The sequence below is a fragment of the Leguminivora glycinivorella genome, chromosome 7 (assembly GCF_023078275.1).
Source record: "Leguminivora glycinivorella isolate SPB_JAAS2020 chromosome 7, LegGlyc_1.1, whole genome shotgun sequence".
Lineage (NCBI taxonomy): Eukaryota > Metazoa > Arthropoda > Insecta > Lepidoptera > Tortricidae > Leguminivora > Leguminivora glycinivorella.
The window spans coordinates 10,989,508-11,012,235 of NC_062977.1; the positions used below are offsets into that span (position 1 = coordinate 10,989,508).

Below are 22,728 nucleotides of genomic sequence, written 5' to 3' on the forward strand. Positions count from 1 at the left end.
TCCGTACTAGTGCTTTTTACTTTTTTTTTAATTTGTTACTTCTCTATCAATCCCATAAAAATAGCACTGTATGTGCTCGAAAAGTGCGTTTTCTATGAAGCAAAATCGTGCTGAAAGTACTTTTCCGCACTAGTGCTTTTTACTTTTCATTTTTCTTTAAATTTTGAACTTCACTATTAGTCCCATAAAAATAGCTATTAGAATGTATGTGCTCGAAAAGTGCGTTTTCTATGAAGCAAAATTGTGCGGAAAGAAGTAGGTACTTTTCCACAATATTCACTGGTGCTTTTTACATTTTTTTTTTATTTTGCTTTTAACTTTAACTTAACTGATGACTGGGACTGATAGTGAAGTTAAACTTAACTTTAACTTCACTATCAGTCCCATAAAAATCGTGTGGAAAGTAGTACTTTTCCGCACTAGTGCTTTTTAATTTTCAATTTTTTTATTTTATTTTGAACTTTACTATTATAAGTCCCATAAAACCAATGTCTTTCAAATTCGAAAATTGTACTAACATAACTTTTAATTTTAATAATTACTAAAGTATTTTGTCTTATTATGTTTTTTTATTTACTCGCACAATGCAAAGTAAAGCATTGTTTGAAAACTTTGAAACATGTGCGCAAAGATGATTTCCGAAATTCCGACTCGTATCGGCTTATATGACACTCATCAGAAATCACCTACTTTCCGCACTTGTTGCATAAATAGCTATTTTGATATTTTTAACAAAGCCCAATTGAGCAGAGCGGCATCTGTTGTCGTTTATCGGTAACGTTGTTACAAAATAAAAAAAACGAGGTTGTAACTACGTTTTAAAACAGTCTCTTTTCTCTGCCTAGGTTAACAAACTATCTGGCAACACTTGATTAAAAAAAGTATATTTGTTATTGTGGCAGCATTGTACAATCATGTTCATGTCAGATTCAGACATCAACTGCCCCGTGAGAAGTTCTAATTTTGTATATTAATTAATTGTTTTTATTGAAATTGTAAAATTCATAGACTGGAAAACGTATAAAAGTCCTTTACATTTTCTAGTAAATATTTTATAATTAGGGATCAATACGCTGAATGTGATAATTTAAAGGTAATGTTGATTGTATTTGTGACAGTTTTTGATGGTCAAACTAACCTAAAAAGTAAAAACAAAATTATGTTTCATGATGTGTTTGTGATATAGTGATTATATTTCGTAGATGCCGAGTGCTGTGGGCATAGTTGATACTTCACACCCTGCCAATAATATCAAGATGCAACTTGAGTGTTTGGAATTGGCCGGGTGCACCCTGGACCGGCACATAAACGCCGATAATTCCCGCCCTTCCTTTTTAGAGGTATGTTTTAGATGTTAGCTTTGTTGTCTGCAACATTGCGTAAAATCTATACTTCCCATCTTAAATTAATGATGTATTTCTACATTATTATTATTATAGTTCAAGTTTTAAGCTTGCTGGAGTATGATTACTTTTACTTGTAAGGTTCACAACTAGAATATTTATAAAAAAATATTTGTAATTTATTAGATTACTGGAATAGCAGCTCAGAGAGTGCCAACATGCAGTGGTCTAAATGCTGGGGACTACAGAAACCTGGCTGCTCTACTCAACCATCCAAATTTGTCCCAGCTGAAGACACTCAACAAGGTCCCACTACCACCAGAAATTATGGAACACTTTGCGCGTATCCTTTACATTTGCCACCTTAATAAATTTCGTTTCAATCTGATTCATAAATGTCAATGATTCAGTAATTAAATATAAAAAAGCATATATAATGCCACCTACGAGTTTTAATTAACATATAAGAACATTCTTGGTATATTAATTGAGTGGTATTATCTTTTCTCTGTACTTCCATTTTCATGACAAATTAGTATCTTGGAGTATTGTAATAAAACAAAGTGGACAGCTTTATATGGATATAAAATTACCTCCTTTAGCATATTCAAATCCTAGTATTAAAGTTTATGGCAGATATGTATCCTTAAATCAAAATATGTATCCTTAAATCCCCTTAACAGATATGCAATGTCATTGTTTAATGGGAGTCTTTCCAGAAATAAGCAGAGTGTGGCTCACCATAGACAGTAACATCTATGTGTGGGCCTTTGAACATGGCACTGATGTCGCCTACTTTGATGGGCTGGGAGAGACCATAGTCAGTGTGGGTCTGATTAAACCAAAACCAGGAGTCTTTCAGAACTTTGTTAAATATTTGCTAGTACTGACAACAACTGTTGAAATTGTAGTTTTAGGTAAGAGGCATATTGTTTTTCTTTCTTTCAATTAATGTAATTACATATTGGGTAAGAAATGTGTATCAAAATTCAAATCACGAACCTTGAGGTTGCTTCTGGATAGTGAATTTGATCCCTGTGACTTATAATGCATTGTTTGTGCACCAGTGTTTCCTAGCTGATCTATGTATTGGATTCTATTCATATGGGAAAACATGGGTACCCTATAGCATTAGCAAGTATGATGCCCAGAATAGATTTAACACTAGATAATAGTACTTTTTCCATTGCAGGAGTAACATTTTCTTCAAGTAAAAATGAGGGTGATAATTTTGAGGAAATGCACTTGGTCCCTGAGCCAGTGTTTGTCCTACCTACAGACGGTGTGTCAATGATGTCTGTCAAATCTACTGCTAATGGTAGAATTTTCATGGGAGGTAAAGATGGATGTCTTTATGAAATAACTTACCAAGTAAGTATACTCTTGAGATTCCAATAAAAATATGTCATAAATGAAATAAATAAAACATTCATTGTATTAGCAAACAAGTATTGGTATAACCTCTAACCCACCATACAAAAAAATTGCCAAACAGTTTTGAATCAATGGTACTAGAAAACAGGGCTGAATTTCTTTTGTTTAAAAATCGAACAAAACAAAACAAAAGCAACTCAATTCCATTTAACATAGATTCAAATTAATTTTATCATAGGTATTTTGTCCTAGTATTAGGATGTTGAACCCCAGGAGGATAAAGTCAAAGACACCATTTTATTGATTAATATAATGTGATATACATAAGCATAGTTTTTAGTGGAGGTTGGAAGTCTCAAAATACAAGGCTCTTTCATTTGTTTAGTCTAATTTGGACCCATTTTTTGTGTGTGAGTTTTAATATATTTTTGTTTCAGGCACAGTTAGGATGGTTTGGTAAACACTGTCAAAAGATAAACCATTCAACCAGCGCCCTTTCATTCCTGGTACCATCTTTCTTAAATGCAGCTCTGTATGATGAAGACCCCATAGTAAAAATTGAAGTAGACAATTCTCGTAACATTTTGTACACATTGAGTGAAAAGGGATGCATAGAAATGTTCGACTTGGGACAAAAAGGAGACAGTCTTAGCAGAGTGGTCAGACTGACACAAGGAAAGATTGTATCTTCTGCTGTTGATATAGTAAAGTAAGTATCAAATATCTGAATATTTTGGACATCACAATACAATCAGAAATTGTGCCACTGGTTTGTGCAATTAGTTTAAAAATATACCTACACAATACACATGGTATGTGTCTAGTTTGTTGATTCACTCAGTGACTAAATCAGTGATGTAATTTAATTTGTATTTTCAGAACTCTAGAACCAACAAATTTCAAGCCGGTGATAGCAATCTCAGCAGTGGATGAGTCTGAATCTGAACATTTCAATTTGGTGGCTGTCACTCAAGCTGGGGCCCGGTTGTACTTCACCACCGAAGGAGGAGAGTAAGTACCACTGTGATATTTAAATGTACATTCATATTGGGTACAAACCTGGATTCATCATTTTGATATGTAAGTAAACTGGGTAAGTGGAAAACTCTTTAAGTGGACCCAAGTTCTCGGTTCCAGTCCCTTAGCAACGAATTACCTCTATAAGTGGAATTTTGGGACCTCTATAAGCGGAATCTATTTTTTCGGAAATTTCTTATTTTTAAACCTCTATGAGTGGAAAAGCTTGACGTTATGTAATTTGTATTTTTTATAAACCATCACGGAGGGTAGTTTGTTTCGTTACGATTATGGTTTGTGTTTTAATTTTGTATGAGGTTACATATCATTCAGTTTGGTTTTAGCTGTGATGCGGTGCCGTGCTGTTAGATAAGCAATGCCTAAGCACACAATCAAGTATTTATCTCTTCGGGATAAATTAAAAAATACGGATTTTTTCATTAAAGTACAATCTCTACATTAATAAATAAATAAATAATAAATAAAAATAAAAAAAAAAAAAAAAAAAAAAAAAAAAAAAAAAAAATGACGCTGTCAACGTCAGACGTGTTTTCGAAATTCTCTTCTATAATTTTTAACATTTTATGTTTACATGTTGCTTTTTAATCTTATTTATGTGGAAAATATTGCCCCGGACATGACATGATGCCATCACAAAATTGGGCTTGAAGCTGCAAAAGAAATAAGTTCAACATGTACATAGAACAGAAATGATTACGAGAAGTAAAACACGAGCTCTACAAGCGTCACCACGAGTAAACGCACGCCCACCACCCTCGCCCGCCTCGTCCGTCTCCTCGCAACCGCCGTCGAGTGACGAGTTCGCCACCGCGGCCGACACCAGCGAGTCGAGCGACGAGAGCGGGCCGCCGCCGCCGCCGCCACGACCACCTGCGCGACGAGGGCGGCCACCGCTGCCGGCACGCTTGGGGCCTGCGGGACATCCTGCCCCGCCCACGGCTCCCGCTGCCGGTGGTGTAGTGCGTCGCATGACATGGACTCGAGAAATAAACGAGAATGTCATGCGCGCCTATTACGGGGCCACAGAGGGGGGAACCCGGCTATCCGCGTACCGTTCGAGAATGCTGCTTCTGTTTCAGGCACTCGAGCCATCCACCACCGTATCGGAGCAGCGGCTATCGGATCAGGTGCGCGTCATTCAGCGGTCAAAGCGGTTGGATGACGCCACACTTGATAGGCTCCGCCAGGAGGCTCTCGCTACTCGCGCGGACCCTACCTCGGGGCGGGATTTGCCCGCCATGTCGCCGGACCCGGTGCCCGAACCCGACCTGGCACCGGAGGCGCCGCGGGTTGATTCCGGTAACGACGGCGGGGACTTCGCGAGTCAGAGCGAGAGTGAGCCTGCCAATGAGCAACTGAGGAGGTCTTTGGAAGAGGCGATTACGCAGTATCGCTCCACAAGCAATCCTAGGCCACGATTACCACGTCTGCCCATGAATAGACGCAATCTAGCGCTAATAGGAGCCTTAAATGCTTTACTAGATCCATATATGCGGACTAGTAAAGATCTAGATGATACACACTCGATCATGTACTGCGGGGCCATCGCGGCGTGCCGTGTTGCTCGAGTCAAGTTTCCGGACGCTGACCGTGCAACTAGGACCGCCGAAGGTGTCCCTGCATGGCAAGTACGGATCGAACGTCGTATCAACTCGTTTAGGACTCTCATTGCAAAGCTGATCTGCTTCAGAGGGGGTAATAATCGCCCCCGAGTAATGCGCTTTGTGAACCAGGCGTTCGCGGGGACGGACATCAGGCCCCGCGACTATTTGGCCAATGTCACAGAGCGCATCGACTTCCTGAAGCAGAAAGTCTATGCATGGGCAAGCCGTATTCGCCGCTACAGAAAGCGTGTGGACCGATTCCAGCAGAATCGTCTTTTTCAAAGCGACCAAAGGAAAGTATACCGAAGGTGGGAGGAAACCGACCCTCGTGTGTCTGACGTGCGGCTGCCGGATGCTACTGCCATGTCTGATTTCTGGCGTAGCATCTGGTCGGTGCCCGTCGAACACACGGAGGGTGAGTGGATGACCGTTGTCGAACGCGAGTGCGAGAGCATCGAGCCTATGGGGGCTATCACCATCAGCCCCGACGACGTAAGTTGTGCTACCCGTACGGCCCAGAACTGGAAAAGTCCTGGACCGGACGGATTGCACAACTTCTGGCTAAAATGGTTTCGATGCTCGCACTCGCGTTTGGCAACGCAATTTCAACAAGCCCTCGATCTTGGTTCTCTCCCACCTTCCCTAACAACTGGTGTTACTTTCCTGCTCTATAAGTCCGGTAGTACCACGGAAGCAAAAAACTACAGACCCATCACGTGCTTGCCTACACTTTACAAGCTCCTTACATCCATTTTGAGAGCAAAAATTAACGCGCATATTGTCGCTAACAACATTCTGGCTCCCGCTCAAAATGGATGTAGGGTTGGGTCCCGTGGTACTAAAGAGCTCCTCCTCATAGACATGACCATCTGCCAACAAGTTCGGCGGAACAAGGGGGCCATTTCGGCCGCTTGGATTGACTATAAGAAGGCCTATGATTCGGTGCCTCATTCATGGCTGAGAAGGGTATTGGAGCTGTATAAACTTGATGCAGCTTTAATATCCTTCCTGGCTGCATGTATGAGGCAGTGGACCACAGTCCTTCGTCAACCAGGAGGCAGGGATGGCCCCCCTGGCCCGCAGGACTTCATAAGGATTGAGCGAGGAATATTCCAGGGTGACAGTTTGAGTCCATTATGGTTCTGCCTAGCTCTGAATCCCCTCAGCACGCTGCTGAAGGATTCTGGGCTAGGTTGCCGGCTTCGGAGAGAGGGTGAAGTCATCTCTCACCTTCTGTACATGGACGATCTCAAACTATTTGCACCGAACACCCAAGACCTGATGGTGCTATTGAAAACCACAGAAGTTTTCAGTACCGCCATCAGAATGGAGTTTGGTGTCGATAAGTGTGCGGTCATGCATGTACAGCGGGGGAGGTTGTAAATTCAGAAAATTTACAACTTTCTGAGACGATGTCGTTCAGATCTATCTCTGAATCAGAAACCTATAAGTACCTTGGTATGTCACAGTCGTTGGGTATTGAGGATGTTGGCATTAGACGGTCGGTGAAGGAGCGCTTTTTCAGTCGGCTGACAAAAGTCCTTAACAGTCTTTTGTCAGGAGGCAACAAAGTGCGCGCCTTTAACGCCTGGGTAATGCCTCTACTCACATACTCCTTTGGCATACTACGGTGGACCCAGACTGAGCTGGACGCCCTGGATCGGAGGGTCCGTTCACTGCTTACCACACATCGTATGTTACACCCGCGCTCGTCTGTTATGAGATTGTACATCCCACGGAAGTGCGGAGGTCGAGGCTTCCTAAACGCCAAAGATCTCCACAACCGTGAGGTGTACAATCTCAGGAATTACTTCCTTAACAACGAGTGCGGGATGCATCGTGATGTGGTGGCAGTGGACGGAAACCTCACGCCGCTCTCCTTGGCGAAAGAGAACTGGCGCAAACCTGTGGTACTAAATACTGCGGACCGCAAGGCGGTATGGGAGAGCAAGCAGCTACACGGGCGGTTCTACAAGGCCCTCACGGGACCCGATGTAGATCTGCTCGCATCGGTGAACTGGTTACGATTCGGGGACCTCTTCGGAGAAACCGAGGGTTTTGCCTGTGCAATTGCGGACGAAGTTATGATGACGAACAACTACCGGAAATATATCCTGAAGGACGGTACGGTCGACATTTGTCGGGCATGCCGCCGTCCCGGAGAGTCACTCAGGCATATTATTTCCGGTTGTTCTCATCTTGCTAACGGCGAGTACTTGCACAGACATAATCTCGTAGCCAGGATTATTCACCAGCAACTTGCTCTTCAATACGGCCTTGTGGACCGCGAAGTACCGTACTACAAGTACTTACCTGCGCCAGTTCTCGAAAATGGTCGTGCCACGCTCTATTGGGATCGATCTATTATCACTGACAGGACTATTGTAGCCAATAAGCCTGACATTGTGATAATAGATCGACTGCAACGCCGGGCAGTGCTCGTTGACATCACCATCCCCCATGATGAGAATCTCGTGAAAGCCGAGAAGGACAAGTCCAGTAAGTACCTAGACTTGGCTCACGAGATAACCGCCATGTGGGATGTTGAATCAACGATCATTGTTCCGATAGTCGTTTCAGCGAACGGTCTCATAGCGAAGAGTCTCGACCAACATCTTAAGAGACTCTCGCTAGGTGGCTGGATCAAGGGCCAGATGCAGAAGGCGGTGATCTTGGACACAGCGCGGATAGTCCGACGGTTCCTCTCTCTGCGGCCCTAACCATCGGCAGCTTGGGCCCTGCCCCGCTGCTGGCGGCACCCTAGGTTAGGTTTTTTATAATGTGTTTATATGTGTTTTATATTGTTTTGTAAGTGGTTTTGTATTTTACTTTTATATTCATATTATAAACAGCCTAGCCTAAGATTTGAAAGAAATAAAGAGAATAAATATTATAGGACATTCTTACACAGATTGACTGAGGCCCACGGTAAGCTCAAGAAGGCTTGTGTTGTGGGTACTCAGACAACGATATATATAATATATAAATATAAATACTTATATACATAGAAAACATCCATGACTCAGGAACAAATATCTGTGCTCATCACACTAATAAATGCCCTTACCGGGATTCGAACCCGGGACCGCGGCGTAGCAGGCAGGGTCACTACCGACTGCGCCAGACCGGTCGTCAAAACATACACATTGATTTATTTAACTATACTGGTTTCTCATGCATAAATAAATATTAGGAGTAACTTTGTTTAAATATACGGAAATATATTTTTGTATATGAGTACTGTGGATTACTTAAGAGTACAGTATTACTTTTTGAAGTCAGGATTACATACCTATTTTTTGTTTATTCATATCTACCTACATACAAGTTTGTGTGTAGGTACATGCATATTAGATAACAGATGATTTTTGGTCGATCGTTTATTTGACCATATACGTGACCTCTATAAGCGACATTTTACTAGGATGAAAGAGGATCGAGTATTATAGAGAGTTACTGTCGAAGTAAAATGTGTAATCACAGTGCATAGACTGCCATCTCTTGACACAGGCTTAAAACTTTTGAACCTCAGTTTTGACAATTTGGCCCATATTCTTAGCTTGATATGTGTTAAAATGTCAAATATTAATATTAGCGCCATCTAGCTGAGCGTAATGCCATCTAGGCCACCATACCTTTTTCTGTATGGTACTGAGGTACGTTTTTTTCTTAAACTTTATCTGTCTATACGGAGTTATATATGTCTTTGCTAAGATCCACAACCTCTGTTAGCGAGGGCCTCTGTAAGTGCGAAAACGTTCTATTTGAACCTGGTTAAGTGGAAAACTGGATAAATGGACAACCTGGATAAGCGAAACTAAACAGCCGGACCCTTGCGATTCCACTTATACAGTTTCCACTGTAATACAAAATTGAATGAAATGAAAATCATTTTATCAAAAAGAACAGAGAGTAGGTTTCTGTAACAGTTTTCAATAGAACAAGAAACTAAAAAATATCTTTAGTTGAAACCATGAGTATGAGTAGTAAAGAAATATGTTAAACTATTGTGTTAGGAAAGCACAGGGGATGAATGGTTCTGCTGATATTCGGTATTTTTCAGCGTGGAAGCGTTCTTGAACGAGACCCTGATACAGGAATGCTGTACAGAGCCGCGGTGCAAACTTACAGCTAAATTGTTTTGGTTAGAGTAAAGAGATTAAATATACTATAGAAGTAGTTAGGCTTCCTGGGCATTTAAAGCAAGTTGTAATTCACTGTTCCCATTTTTGACTTAAACCACATGTCTGCCATTTAGTAGTTCTAAAATTAGTCAGTAAAACCAGACTAAAGTAGAACATGGAAAATGCCTGCGCGGTAAACCCAAATTTAGACAGTAGACACCTATCAACGAAGTCTCTTATAGCGTAGTTTAAGTTTAAATAAATAACGAGTTGCCCGTAACTAGATATTTAACGTAATGTGATTGGTAGAAACTGTAATCGGGACAAATCGCAAACACATAAGTTCATCATTATTCATATAATAATTTTCGATTCCCCGTTTTTGTCTGTGTAATACTATCGAACTGATACTCCAGTTGATCTAATTTTCCAATTATAGTGCCGGGCAAGGAGGCCCCGCGAGGCCGCAGTATCTGACGCTGCTGCACGTGCGCCTGCCCCCGGGCTTCACGCCCAACGCGTCCGTGCTCAAGCCCAAACAAGTCCACAGCGCCGTCTATGAAAATGGTAATTTGTTACATTTTTTTATAAATAGACCAACCCTTGATTGTCAATGTCCTTAAAACATGAAAACCCTCTTCACTTCCAGTACATGTTGACTTTTTCGTAAAGTATTTTTAAATTATAGAAACAGAATTATAATATTTATTGACCCAACTTAATATTGAGGCACCCGCACCGCACGATAATGTATTGTGACTGTCGACAATTTATGGTAAAAAGCTTGATATTTCAAATTATTAATTTTCATGTATTACGATTATGTTATGATATAATTTAAGTTGTGTCTCCCAAGGAACTCTGCTCATGGTATGCTCCGCCGGCGGCGGCGAGGCGGAGACCCTCTGGTGCCTGTCGCGAGCTATCCCCGGGGCTGGGTTCAGCGAGGCTCACACGCTACTCGCGCTCGATGGGCCCGCCTGGGCGCTAACTGCGCTGCCTTTGCACCAGACCGCACATCTATCCCCAGCTTTATTGACGAAAAAAGGTAATACTTCACTTCTCCTTGCTCTTGCAGTTAAAAGTCTTCTAAATACAGAGGTACTCTACATAGACCCTCTGGTGCATATTTCGCGCCATTCTCGGCGCAGGCTTCAGCGAGGTCGCGATCGTCGTGCCCATCTGGGCGTTCACGACCTCGCATCTGTCCCCAGCTTTAGTGACCAAGAAAGGCCATTTATAGAGCATTTTAACCCAGTATTTTTCGATTTTATCGTCAGTAGTAAGATCTGTTGCACAAGAAATAAATATCATAGGACGATAACAAAGAAGCCTATGGCTCGCCTGTCGGTAAGATATTCAAATGGCGCTGGTTGGCATGCTTAATGCACGGCCAAGCGGTGTCCGACCCTTTAAAACGGTACGATACTGTTGACTTACCCAGATAACCAAACATTGTAAATAATTCGTTCAGTAGTAGTTATAGTTTTTAAAAAAGCATGTAATATCTTTCTTTTTTGTGTGTAATATGTTGTTTTAATAATTTTGTTCATGTTACCTGTCGTGATTGTTTTTCACCGAATGGTTTAACCGGAATCAGCGCTTGTCGCCAGCAATATGCTGAGGTTAAACCATTTCGTGGCACCTTCTCGTTTTTATGTGTTCCTATTTGTAATATTTTTCTCTTTTGTGTGTTTACGAATAAAATTTATTCTATTCTATTCTAAATATGTCCCAAGTGCGAAGTAATGCTAGGCAGCGATCGGTATTTGCAATTTGTTTTTGTGTTCTGCACCAGTGACATGCTCCTAATAGGGCCTCCATTGAAGCAGAATAATGTCGCTTTATCACTGTGTTTGATTTAAATTGATTGATCATTGTCAAAATAGCCAAAGTATATGTTTGTCGTCAGACCCCTGGAGCGTGTCCCGCTGGGCCGTGGTGACGGGGTGCGGCGCGGCGTGCGTGGCGGCGGGCGCGGCGCCGGACGTGCTGCGCACGCTGCTGCGCGACTGCCGCGGGCCCGACGCGCAGCCCGTCAAGGACTTCTTCCAGGTGACTCACTACACAAAAAACCATCCGAGACAAATGGCATCCCCACGCTTCGAGATCCAATCAACCAGTCGGGGCATTCCACGAGAATGTCGCTTACGGCATGCAATTCTTCTAATACTTCTGAAGACGCTAAGAAAGCGAAGTTTGGTCAACAAATTGGCAGTAATTCTGGAGCTTTACGGGTTTGATTGAAATAGCTGCCATACAGGGCAAAAACATCTCGTAAGCGTCTCTATATTAGAATACCCATTTGATTTGTGAAAAATACCGATACCGATGCCGATCACGAACTCAGCAGAACAGGCCCAATCCATTCCACACCTTCATATTTATTATTTGTGTTCGCTGTTGCAGTATTCTTCACCATGTTGCCGTACAAAGTTCTTTTTTCACCATTGCATTGTAATAAGGTGAAAAGGTGTACCATAAGACCATACAGTTGTAACCGATTTATTTTGAAGTTAAGATTGAAGACTTTACGGTTAATTCTTAACAAAATTTTGTTTTTGTAGTTGCACGGCGTGGAGCAAGCGTGCGCGTGCGCGTTGTTCCTGGCGTGCGAGGAGACGACCAGCGGCGACATGTCCATCAGCGAGTGGGCGACGCGCGCCTTCTTCCTGTTCGGCGGGCAGGTGGCCCAGCACCCGCACCCGCAGCCCATGTTCCAGCCCAACTCGCAAATGGCGTCCACTATAGGTCAGTAAAAACTTAGATTATTTTTAGTTAGATTATTTCTATTGATTATATTATGAAGTTCAAGTAAGGAAGAAGCGCTAATGAACAAAACTTAAAGTTTTTCAATGTAGAAGTCTTCAAAATGTTTAACTTCAGGGTCACGACTAAGTTTTGGCTCTCTGCTTTTTTCCGGGCCTGACTGTACAGACTTCGCTTTATATCAAGCATCAATAAACACATGAATAATGGCTTTGAGACTTAAATAAGAATAGTTAAATGGGTTAATGGGTTAAATTGTGGTGTAGGCGAGAGGCTGGCAACCTGTCACTGCAATGTCACAATTTCGTTTTCTTTCAACCCCTTTTTGCCAAGAGTGGCACTGGAACTTGAGTAGTTCATGTGCTCTGCCTACCCCTTATGGGATACAGGCGTGATTGTATGTATGTATGTATAAGAATACTATTCTGATATAATAATGAATACTATTCATACTCTAACTGAACATTTTTGTTTTCTATCCATTTTAGCTTCACCGAAGTTTTCGCCACGTCAAATGTCAACTCCCATGAACGCCCCAAAAGGCCGACCGAACCAGTTTCCACAGAGCCCGACCGGCAACCTGAATCAGTCCTATCAACAGAACCAACTGAACCGGTCCTACCCACGGTCCCCAGGCCAGCAGATGATGCCACAGTACCCTCAGAGTCCAGGCTTCAACCAGAGCTTTGGGGCTAACGTGACCCAGCAAGTTAGGGACCCAAACTACCCCATCCAGTATGAGTTCAGCGCCAAACACAATGGAGCGTATATTTATGTTGGCAAGATTCTGTCCCCGATTTGGAACCAGAAATGCGTTTCAAAATCGCAAACGCCTGATAAGAAGGAATTTGTAAGTAACTTTTCTCTTAACAATTATGATTCTTGAAGTCGCTTTCTTTTTATATACTTTTATTACAATTAAACATAGTATTGCAGTAGTAATTATGAAATAGCTTGACAACGCGACCTCAAGTCACCTACCAACTGCGCCATGTCGAGAGACACAAACAACCATTGCGCGGTTAACTACATTAGCTTAGCTGTTCCACAGTATCGTGATTATCAGGGTACTTAATACAGACATAGATAGTAACCATTTCGTTTTCCAGATGTCCAGCCGAGTGACGGGAGAGGACTGCGCGTTCATAGTGCAGAAACTGCAGCGAGTGTCCGCCTTCCTGCAACGCGCTGTGCCTTCGCAACATTCCGACGAAAACTCCTCCTTGCATGCCTTGAAACTGTTTGTCAGTGAGTATATACTTCTAAAATTTGTATCCTAAATCCTTGAGTAATAGTCTGTGCCACTATTGATAATCTTTCGAGTCCAAATCGAACCATTGCAAAAAAATCTGATTATATTTCTGAAGACCTTATATTGGTTGAATGGAACATTATTATCTTACCTTGAACAATACTTATCCATACCGCTTCTGGGAATTATATTGAAACATCGCGTGTAGTAACTAAAAATAGAGTTAAACCACGGCAGTTCTAATTTGTTTATTTTGATGTTTTTTTTAGCTATGGCGATAGAGATGCTTAGCCTGTGGAAGGTGCTTTGTGAACACCAGTTCCACGTTATTGCGGCGAGTTTACCTCCGGAACAGCAGAGCGCGCTACAGGCTGCCAGCTTCAGGTTTGTCTTAAAATGCTACTTTTTACATGGACCCAATTAAGTAATAATTATCAACCTATTATTTTTTCCTTAATATCGTGGATATATATGATGAGTGACGTCTGAGCTAGTTACAGAAAGATTAATTATAACATTTTAAAGAAAAACGTAGTCAAGATTGTAAAATAAAACTACCGCAACTTTTTAAATAACAGGGAACTGTTGGTCGGTGGACAAGAAGTCGCGTGTCTCCTGCTTGGTTCTCTGGTGGCCGGGTACCTGCGTGACAACGCGTCCGTGGACGGGATCTCCCACAAACTGAGGCAGCTGTGCCCTACGCTGTACAGGCAGGAAGATGCTACTTGTTCCAAGGTGAGAGAAGTAAATGCTACTGTTTCGTAAATGCTATTATGAAGACATCTACTTATTTTAGCTTAATATTATCTAGGCACGTTTGACATTACACAAGCGTATCAGATATGTCCATAGCTTTTGGTATTTAAACTAATGTTTACAAAAAAAAACTTGATTAGAATATTCCACTATAATTAATGTCTTGTTACAGGCTAACGAATTATTAATATTCGCCAAGCAACAGAAGAACCCCGCAGAAAGAGAAGAAATGCTGCAAACTGCATTGAAGCTCTGTAAAGTAAGATGACATCACTTCTCAAGTCTTTGTCTTACGTGGCTAATGTCCTTGCTACTATACCACCTGAGCGCCAATTTTCATTTCGCTTGTGTTTCACACTTCACACATATTTTCAGGATGTAGCCCCCAACGTGAACCTGCCGCTAGTGTGCTCTAAACTGGTGTCGGCCGGCTTCTACTCGGGCGTAGTAGACCTGTGCGCGGCATGCGCCTGCAAGCTGGACCCACAGGACAAGGCGCTGCACTTCTACAGGAGTGATCAGCCCAGCCAGGACCGGGAGGGACAGCTCATATACTACAGGAGGTAACTATTGCCGCTAATGTGCCCGCAGCTGGTGTCGGGCTGTATTTTGGGCGTGGTGGACCTGTGCGCGGCGTGCGCGTGCAAGCTGGACCCGCAGAACAAGGCGCTGCACTTCTTTAGGAGTGACCAGCCCAGCCAGGGCCGCGAGGGACAGCTCATATACTACAGGATGCTGCCGTTAGTGTCCCACGGCTGATACTCAGGCGCGGTGGACCTGTGCGCCGCGTTCGTTGATAGACACGATTTATTGTCCCTCGAAATGTTCTCACAGGTATAGTTTTTTAATTGACTAGACTGGGTGAAGCTGTTTTAATTTTGACCATGGGTTTTAATATTAAACGTCATGAAAAAGATTTTATCTTAGGATTTGTGATGAATATTTAATTTTTTTTTGTATTTCTTTCAGAATGGAAATATACCGCGAAGTGTGCAATGCCTTAGAGAGACTGTACGAAAGCAGTTCCGACAACAACGCCAACGAAACTGGCGTGCTGAACACTTCTCAAGGTCACTCCGCTAATGACAACACACTCAGCATGTCGGCTGCTGACGCCAACTTTCAGGTACGGTGTATTGGTTCAGTGAGGAGGCACACTCAAAGACGGCGCCACCCTATTAGTCCATTGTACAGATAAAGAATTTCATACGTGAGAGCGAGAAGATGATTTTTTTTTCTATCTCTCACATATAAATGACAGTGACATGCCTATGCACTTGTACAGGCGCCGCCTGGCGGGATAAAATGTCAGTGTGCCTCCTCATTATTCGTAAGGATTTCACAACATTGAATGGACGTTATCAGAAGTAGTTATTTGAAATATGTGTTAATGTTGGAACTTTACATATTTACAGGGAAGGAAACTGGTTTGGGACTGTCTTTCACGCGATGATGAGCTACTACATGTGGCTGTATATGAATGGCTAGTCAGTAAAAACTTAGGATCAGGTAAGAAATGACACACTATCGTTATACATATAGTGACAGCAGATCACTTTTTCCGACGTTAACGACAGTTTCATTTTGCTAGGGATATCTACATATCGGCTTACTTTCCTATTTGAGTTAATGCCAGACATTTTCATAACAATCTCAAATGCTGTTGCAGAAAAGTTACGATACAATTAAGACATGTATTTTTTGCGAGAACGGAGGTACACAGAAATGATATGTTTGTTCAGAATTATTATCACTGGGTACCGCTCCGCCGGACTCCCTCCGCACATACCTGAACGCGGCCGCGCGGACGGCCTCACCGCCCGCGGCGTTACATCTACTAGATCTGCTCTGGAAGGTTCTGGAGAAGAGTGGCGACCATCTCGGCGCCGCTACCGTGCTAGAGGGGCTCGCCACTAGACCTGGGTAAGTTTTGCTTGGGTAATAATAATAACAAAGAGCTGAGGGCGGTACTGTCGGGGAGGAATCTTTTTTTATTGTAGAATAACTTAAGTGTTCCCTATATTAAGGAACGTTACTAGTTACTACGTCTTCTCAGAGTAAGACTAAAAGCGTTTTAAATGACTCGGCTGTTTATGATTATCGTTATTTTAATATTATTATTTGAATTAGCTCTATACTCAGCACGGGAAGTCAAGTCCAAAAAAACTACGACAGATACGTCAATGTCATAACTGTCAATGTCAAAATACTATTCAGGATTCATTAGACTTATATTGACCGGGATATAGACCGTGATTACCTTTTTGATTTTTGTCGAGCTCCCGATATTTCGACGCAGTTGCATGCATCATGATCACGGAAAACTGACGAAGGCGGGTGGATGTTAAAGTTGCATAGAACTCAAAACTCTTATTCAGGATTCGTCAACCTTTTAATAAAACAAATTCTTTATTTAGCAGGTTAGAACCCCCAAATACAAAATCATGTTGTGTTTTTCTTTGTTTTAAATTAACAATAGATATTGAATTAATAAATAACAAATTTTTGTACTTAAGATGGCATTTTTCAGACCGGTGCAATTTCTGCCCATGTTTATTAAATTAGGCACACGATAACTCAACTGGAAACAAAAACTTAACAAAACACATAAACTCACGGCAGAAATCACCACGGAACAAAATAAAACATTCGAACATTCAGAAAGTGACACACCAGGGTGTCATAGCCGCATCCGCAAAAACTGGCGGCCATGACAACCATAACGCGCGATTACACTATTTCGTTGCTAAGTGTATTTTAAAAAAATGATCACAATATCGGAGTTTCTTCTATCCCGTAAAATAAAGCACCAAATGTTATTAATACCTGAAGTGATACAAGAGCAAAACCAACTTTGCAACTAATAGAAATTATGGAAAATGTTGTTTTTATTACATGTCGGGCGTCCTAGTATTTATGTAAAGAAGTAAATACTGTTAGCGATGCGCTCACTACAATTACCTATACATACATATATATGTAACTAGTTAAGTTTTTATTCTTAAGGAAACGCAGTCATGTTAATTTAGATTTTAGTGTCTAATACTTAAGGTTCAATTTTGTATGATTACTAAGTAAACTTCAACTTGTTACTATGCGCCGGCGGCAGTCCGCTGCTAGACACGATACTTGTCACTCAGCTCTGTATCCCTAATACGGAATAAAATTATATCGTGAGTTCATCCATGCCTTTCATTCCTCGTGCCAGTGCCTACCAGTTACAAATACTATCAAATATTTAATTGAAAGGATTGAAATTATCAATAAATAAATTATCTTTGCGTTTGCTTTTATAAAAAAGGATTATTTATACTATTCTACATACATTTTCTTGCAGTGGCATCATCGTAGTAGATTTTTTGGACTCGAATTCCCGTGCCGAGTATAGGAAGTAAATCGATTTATTATTCAAAAAAATGGACTTTATTTTTATAGAAAGAAAATTGAAAATGGTATAAGTTTCATAATGTGTAATCCTTCTTCAAACGGTCTTATCGCGTAGGGTATCAGAAAAAGTTTAAAACGGTGAGCAAAGCCTTACAAAATACCAGCATCACCAATCATACGCATTCAGCATTCAATCTTTGTTTAACGTCGTTCGAGAGATCGGGGCTTTTCTCGTATTCGTGGCATTCTACGCCTAAAGAAGTCTCATATTTCTTCTCCACGAAAGACAAGTTTTTGTTGGAAAATTAGATGAAACCGTTCGTATCGCGGTCGAAGTATAAGGACGAGCCGTATGCCCGAAAACCACATTCCGTTCGCTTTAACCGTGTCGGTACGTGGCAGGTCGGGCGCGACGCTGGCGGCGCGCATGGCGTGGCTGTCGGCGGGCGTGGTGTGCGTGCGCGGCGCGAGCGCGGGCGCGGGCGGCGGGGAGCTGCTGCGGCGGCTGGAGGAGGCGGGCGAGGTGGCGCGCGTGCAGGCGCACGTGCGCGCCGCCGCCGCCGCGCTGCCGCGCGCGCTGCGGCCGCCGCCGCCCATGCTGCAGCGCCTGCACGACCAGCTGCTCGACATCACGCAGGTACGGCCATGCTTACCGTTACATCCCGTCCCTTCCCAGACTATACCCGACTTCGCCTAGACGCCGACTACCTAATTAGCAGTTTTGCGGAACCTGCGCTAAAAACTGGAGGGTATATTCTGATTTTTTTTCTGTTCTGCCCCTACAGTGGAGCTACAAAAACATATTGTAAACCACAAATAAACCTACATAATTATACACATACGATATACTATGCCTAATTGTTTTACAAATTTTCACTATGACTACGATGCTTGAAGCCGGTTTGGTTGTAAAGAATTAGAAATGTTACCGCAAATTTTACATACCGTACTACCAATTTACGTACTCGTATTTCAGTAGGTCTTCTTATTTTCCTAAGGATTGCATCTAACAAACTTCTCCGCTATTGTAGTTATACGAAGAATACGCCGACCGTTACAACCTCTGGGAGTGCAAGCTGGCCATCGTGCAGTGCTCGGGCCACAACGACGACCTGCTGGTGGAGAACATCTGGAGCAACATCCTCGCGGAAGCCGAGGCGGCCGCGCGCTCCTTCCTTCACCTGACGACAGACTGGCGTCTGTGCTCAGCAAACTCACTACTCTGGGGCGGGAGTACGTTAACACGGGACACTGCTTCCCTCTATGTAAGTGTTATTTGACCGCCAAAGTGTCAACAATAGGCTAGTTTCCTACTAGTCAAATCAGCTTTTATATTATAAACATTTTCAGAATCACATTTTTTTATAGGTTTCAGAAGATGTGTCTGCAGTTGTATCTGAACTGCCACGACTATTTTTACTCATTTTATATATACATATTCTGAGCAATTTTTTGAGATGCCTTCATAAGTTCTTTATGAGCTTAGGCTATCATTGATTAATTTCGTTTTTATTTCAGATTTTATCGTCCGTCAGTTAGAAATATTGGCATGCAAACTACAAGCAGACCAAGGCATGGTGTTTAGAACAATATTGAATATTGGAGTTTCAATTGAGCAAGTTTTGGATATTTATATTAAGTAAGTTTTCTTTGTTCGTTCTCGTTCTGCTATAGACGATACATATTTTATTAAAAAACATTTTCGATTTTTAAGTTTTCTTTGTTCGTAGTCGTTCTGCTGTAAATTATACATTATTTATTGAAAAATTTGTGAGTTTTTTTTCTTTTTCTCTATTATTATCTCTTCGGTTTGAGTTATCATAGTCTGAATTAGAATCGGGTATTAATAAGAAGATGTGATATCGTAGGTTGGTGAGCGTGAACGAGCGCGTGTGGCTGGGCAGCGGCGACGAGACGCACGTGTGCGGGTCCGCGGCGCGCCTGCTGGAGGCGGCGCGCCGGGAGCTGGCGCCGCTGGCCGCCGCCGCGCGCCGCCGCGCGCGCGCGCGCTGCAAGGACCTGCACGAGGCCGCCGTCTCCGCCTTGCAGGTACACACACACACGACTATGCCGAGATATGCTTCATTGGTTCATCGATACGATTGAGTCGCTTTGTTGTAGCAGAAGTGTTTAGGAGTCGCAGCTGCCGGTCTAGTCGAAGTGGCCTACGTGGCGAAACGCAGTCGAGCTCGGTCGCGTCGATACAGAAGAGCGATAGGGAAAGCTAGTTACGATACGCTTTCTGAGCGTAAGCGATTGAGATGTTGCCTAGGGTAGCTCTAATTACTTATCTATTGACATTCACTTACGGCTGGAACCGAGATTACGAGTACGTATGTCATGCCTTTTCCAGGCGTAGTACGCTTAACTACGACATCGTTACCGATACGATTTCAATATCAGGATACCTAGGATAAGTGATTTGTCCTAAACGAATCATCAAATCTGGCGAATTAGGATATACACGGAGTAACATGAGGAAACCGAATTATTTTAACGGCGTATTCTTGATAACATTTCAAGATTCAAATGTCACATAAACTTTTCTGGATTTCACCTAGTTTCAGTTATGACCAATTAAAAAAAGGCATATAATTAACCGGGCAACTAAAATATTAAACGGGAAGTTATGTCGGGCATACAATAATATAATTTGGCTGTGTTTTAATATTGTGGCGACAAAAAAAAATATATGAGCGTCAAATTTTAAGCATCATTATTATTGAAAAAACGGCAGCAAATTTCAAGCGACAAAAATATTGCCGAGGAACATTAAACAATACTTTGGCGACTAAAATAATAATTGGCACCTAGTATTGTAAAGTGTAAGATTTTTAATATTTGTAGTCATATAGATGTTAGCACCTAAATAATTATACTTAGCTCATCGTTTAAAGTAGTGTTTAAATTGCGAAGGCAACTAAAAAAAATATTGGGAAGTAGGTTTTTTTAAAACTAAAAATCGTTTCTTTATGGAAACGATGGTCTCATCGGAAGATCAGCGCTGGAAGTCACTAGCAACACGCTGAGGTGAGGCAATGGCACGAAATGTCGTGGCACTTCATTCCTTTGTGTCTTGTTATTATTATGTGTATTTTGTCTTGCCTGTGTTCACGAATAAATGTGTATTCTATTCAAACATCGTATTTGCGACCCGTAAACCACGGGTAGTATTTTAAATATCTCACATCTATCTTCGAGCGAGTTGTAAGCGAGGGAACGTGTACCAAATCATTTTATAATAAGAAAACAGCAGAAAGAAAGGAAGGAAGGAGGAGGAGGAGAAAGGAGGATGTGTCGCGCATATGATACCCCTTGAGTTGCAGGCGTCCATAAGTTACGCTGACCGCTTTCCATCAGGCCGATCGTATGCTTGTTTGCCACCGACGTGGTATTAAAAAAAATTGCCATGATAATCGTACTTAGTATAATATTACAAGAATATAAGTCCTACCAAATTTGCTAAGTATGGCGTAATTCTTAGGTACTTTGTATGAAGAAAACAACGATAGCAAAAAGGAAATGAAATACAGTCTCAAAAGCATGTATCCCCAACACACATGACTCGCTATTAAAACAGAAATAGGAAGAATATGGACAACTTTTTACCGCCTAAATATTATGCAAACAAACATCTACGGAAGTACTCTTAATTTAGAAGATTATTTTGCTCATTAACATTATGCCAGCATAAGATTCGATATTATAAAATCTGCGGAACGATTTATGCCAAAGCATATTCTGAGTAAGGTTTTCCTGTCAAAAAAATTAATCTTTTAGAGTGATGTTAACTGACTGCGTAAGGCCGGCCTTGGTAGTTTAGATCGATGCCGGCCTTAGATTCGATAGAGTAAACGTCATGAAAAGTTAAATTAATTGTATAGACGAAGTTGCCAGCACCCCCAAATACCTAATTTCTTACCCATAAGTATAATATTTTGTCGACCATTATATTTTATAAGAATCCTTTTTTTTATTAAAATGACAGCTCAGGTGATGAGTGCCGATGTATAAATTTTAAATGTACTTTTTATGTTAATATGCTACATAAATATTTTAAAAGAACTGAATATTTTATATTAATAGACAGCCGTTTTCCTATTAAACTGTATCTCTTAAATTGTTTCCAATATAATAATTAAGTTGCCAAATAAATAGTTGGTACTCGCGTCTGAATAAACCGTAGCCGTAATGACATTAAAATGCTACCTCATATTGAAATATTTTGAGGCCCCATTTTAGTCGCCAAACTATTATTTTTGATACCCATTTCTATGGTTATTTAGTCGCCCGGTTAAATACGTGCCTTAAAAAAATAATAATTCATATTTGTATTGCAGGCGCGACCGAACACGCAGCGACTAATCGATCGGCTGTCCGCGGCGCAGGCGCACCTGGACCGAATGGATTGATGCTACCTCCTAGTCTCACCCAATTATAGCCACATAAGTTTATATTTAATTAGTAATTTAGTAATTCTTTTCAATCTTGACATTTTCGCCTTCCATTTTAATCTAAACTTTTGTTAAAAGTCAGATAACCAAAAACAATAGCAGTGACTGGAATAATGTTTATTTCATATTTTACATTTTCTTTGGTATTTATTCTACATAAACAATAGAAAATTTTATACAATATTATTAACTTATTATTTAAAAATCTCACATAATTCATACTACAGAATATAATAATTTGAATTATAGTTATTTAATGGCAGTGATAAGTTAATTATAGCAAGACCATTTAGAATAAAAATGCAGACGTTAAGATGATAAATGATCATTTTCTTGTGATATCGCCACAATATGTTTAATGTCTATGAGTTAGTTACTTCAATCATGTGCATGTAATAATGAGATAATATCCGATGTGATTATTGGTCTCTGAAACATTGATGATTTCTATTTTTGTAAAATAAATGATTCTTCATTTAATCAAACATTTATTATTTCTAAAACAGGCTTAATCATCATGCTAAGTGAGATCTGATATTTTAGAAATGACTCTACAAATAAAATATAGTCAATATTTAAACCTAAGACATTCCACCTGTCCAATACCTTGGACCAATTTTCTTTGCG

General features: G+C 41.3%; 1 protein-coding gene across 1 annotated transcript; it reads left to right on the forward strand.

Annotated features, from left to right (window-relative positions):
* The first annotated feature begins 930 nt into the window (after positions 1-930).
* LOC125228004 (nuclear pore complex protein Nup154) lies at positions 931-22,581 on the forward strand. Its single transcript, XM_048132440.1, is given in 26 exon segments — positions 931-1,093; positions 1,203-1,340; positions 1,530-1,686; positions 2,027-2,260; positions 2,536-2,714; positions 3,155-3,426; positions 3,597-3,728; positions 9,923-10,050; positions 10,340-10,531; positions 11,396-11,538; positions 12,051-12,234; positions 12,741-13,102; positions 13,362-13,500; positions 13,774-13,888; positions 14,083-14,239; positions 14,433-14,519; positions 14,636-14,823; positions 15,230-15,386; positions 15,676-15,769; positions 16,003-16,183; positions 18,050-18,284; positions 18,679-18,811; positions 18,814-18,912; positions 19,166-19,286; positions 19,516-19,696; positions 21,988-22,581. Coding segments are annotated over 25 exon segments (4,080 nt in total). The 5' UTR covers positions 931-1,093; the 3' UTR covers positions 22,060-22,581.
* Positions 22,582-22,728: the final 147 nt, after the last annotated feature.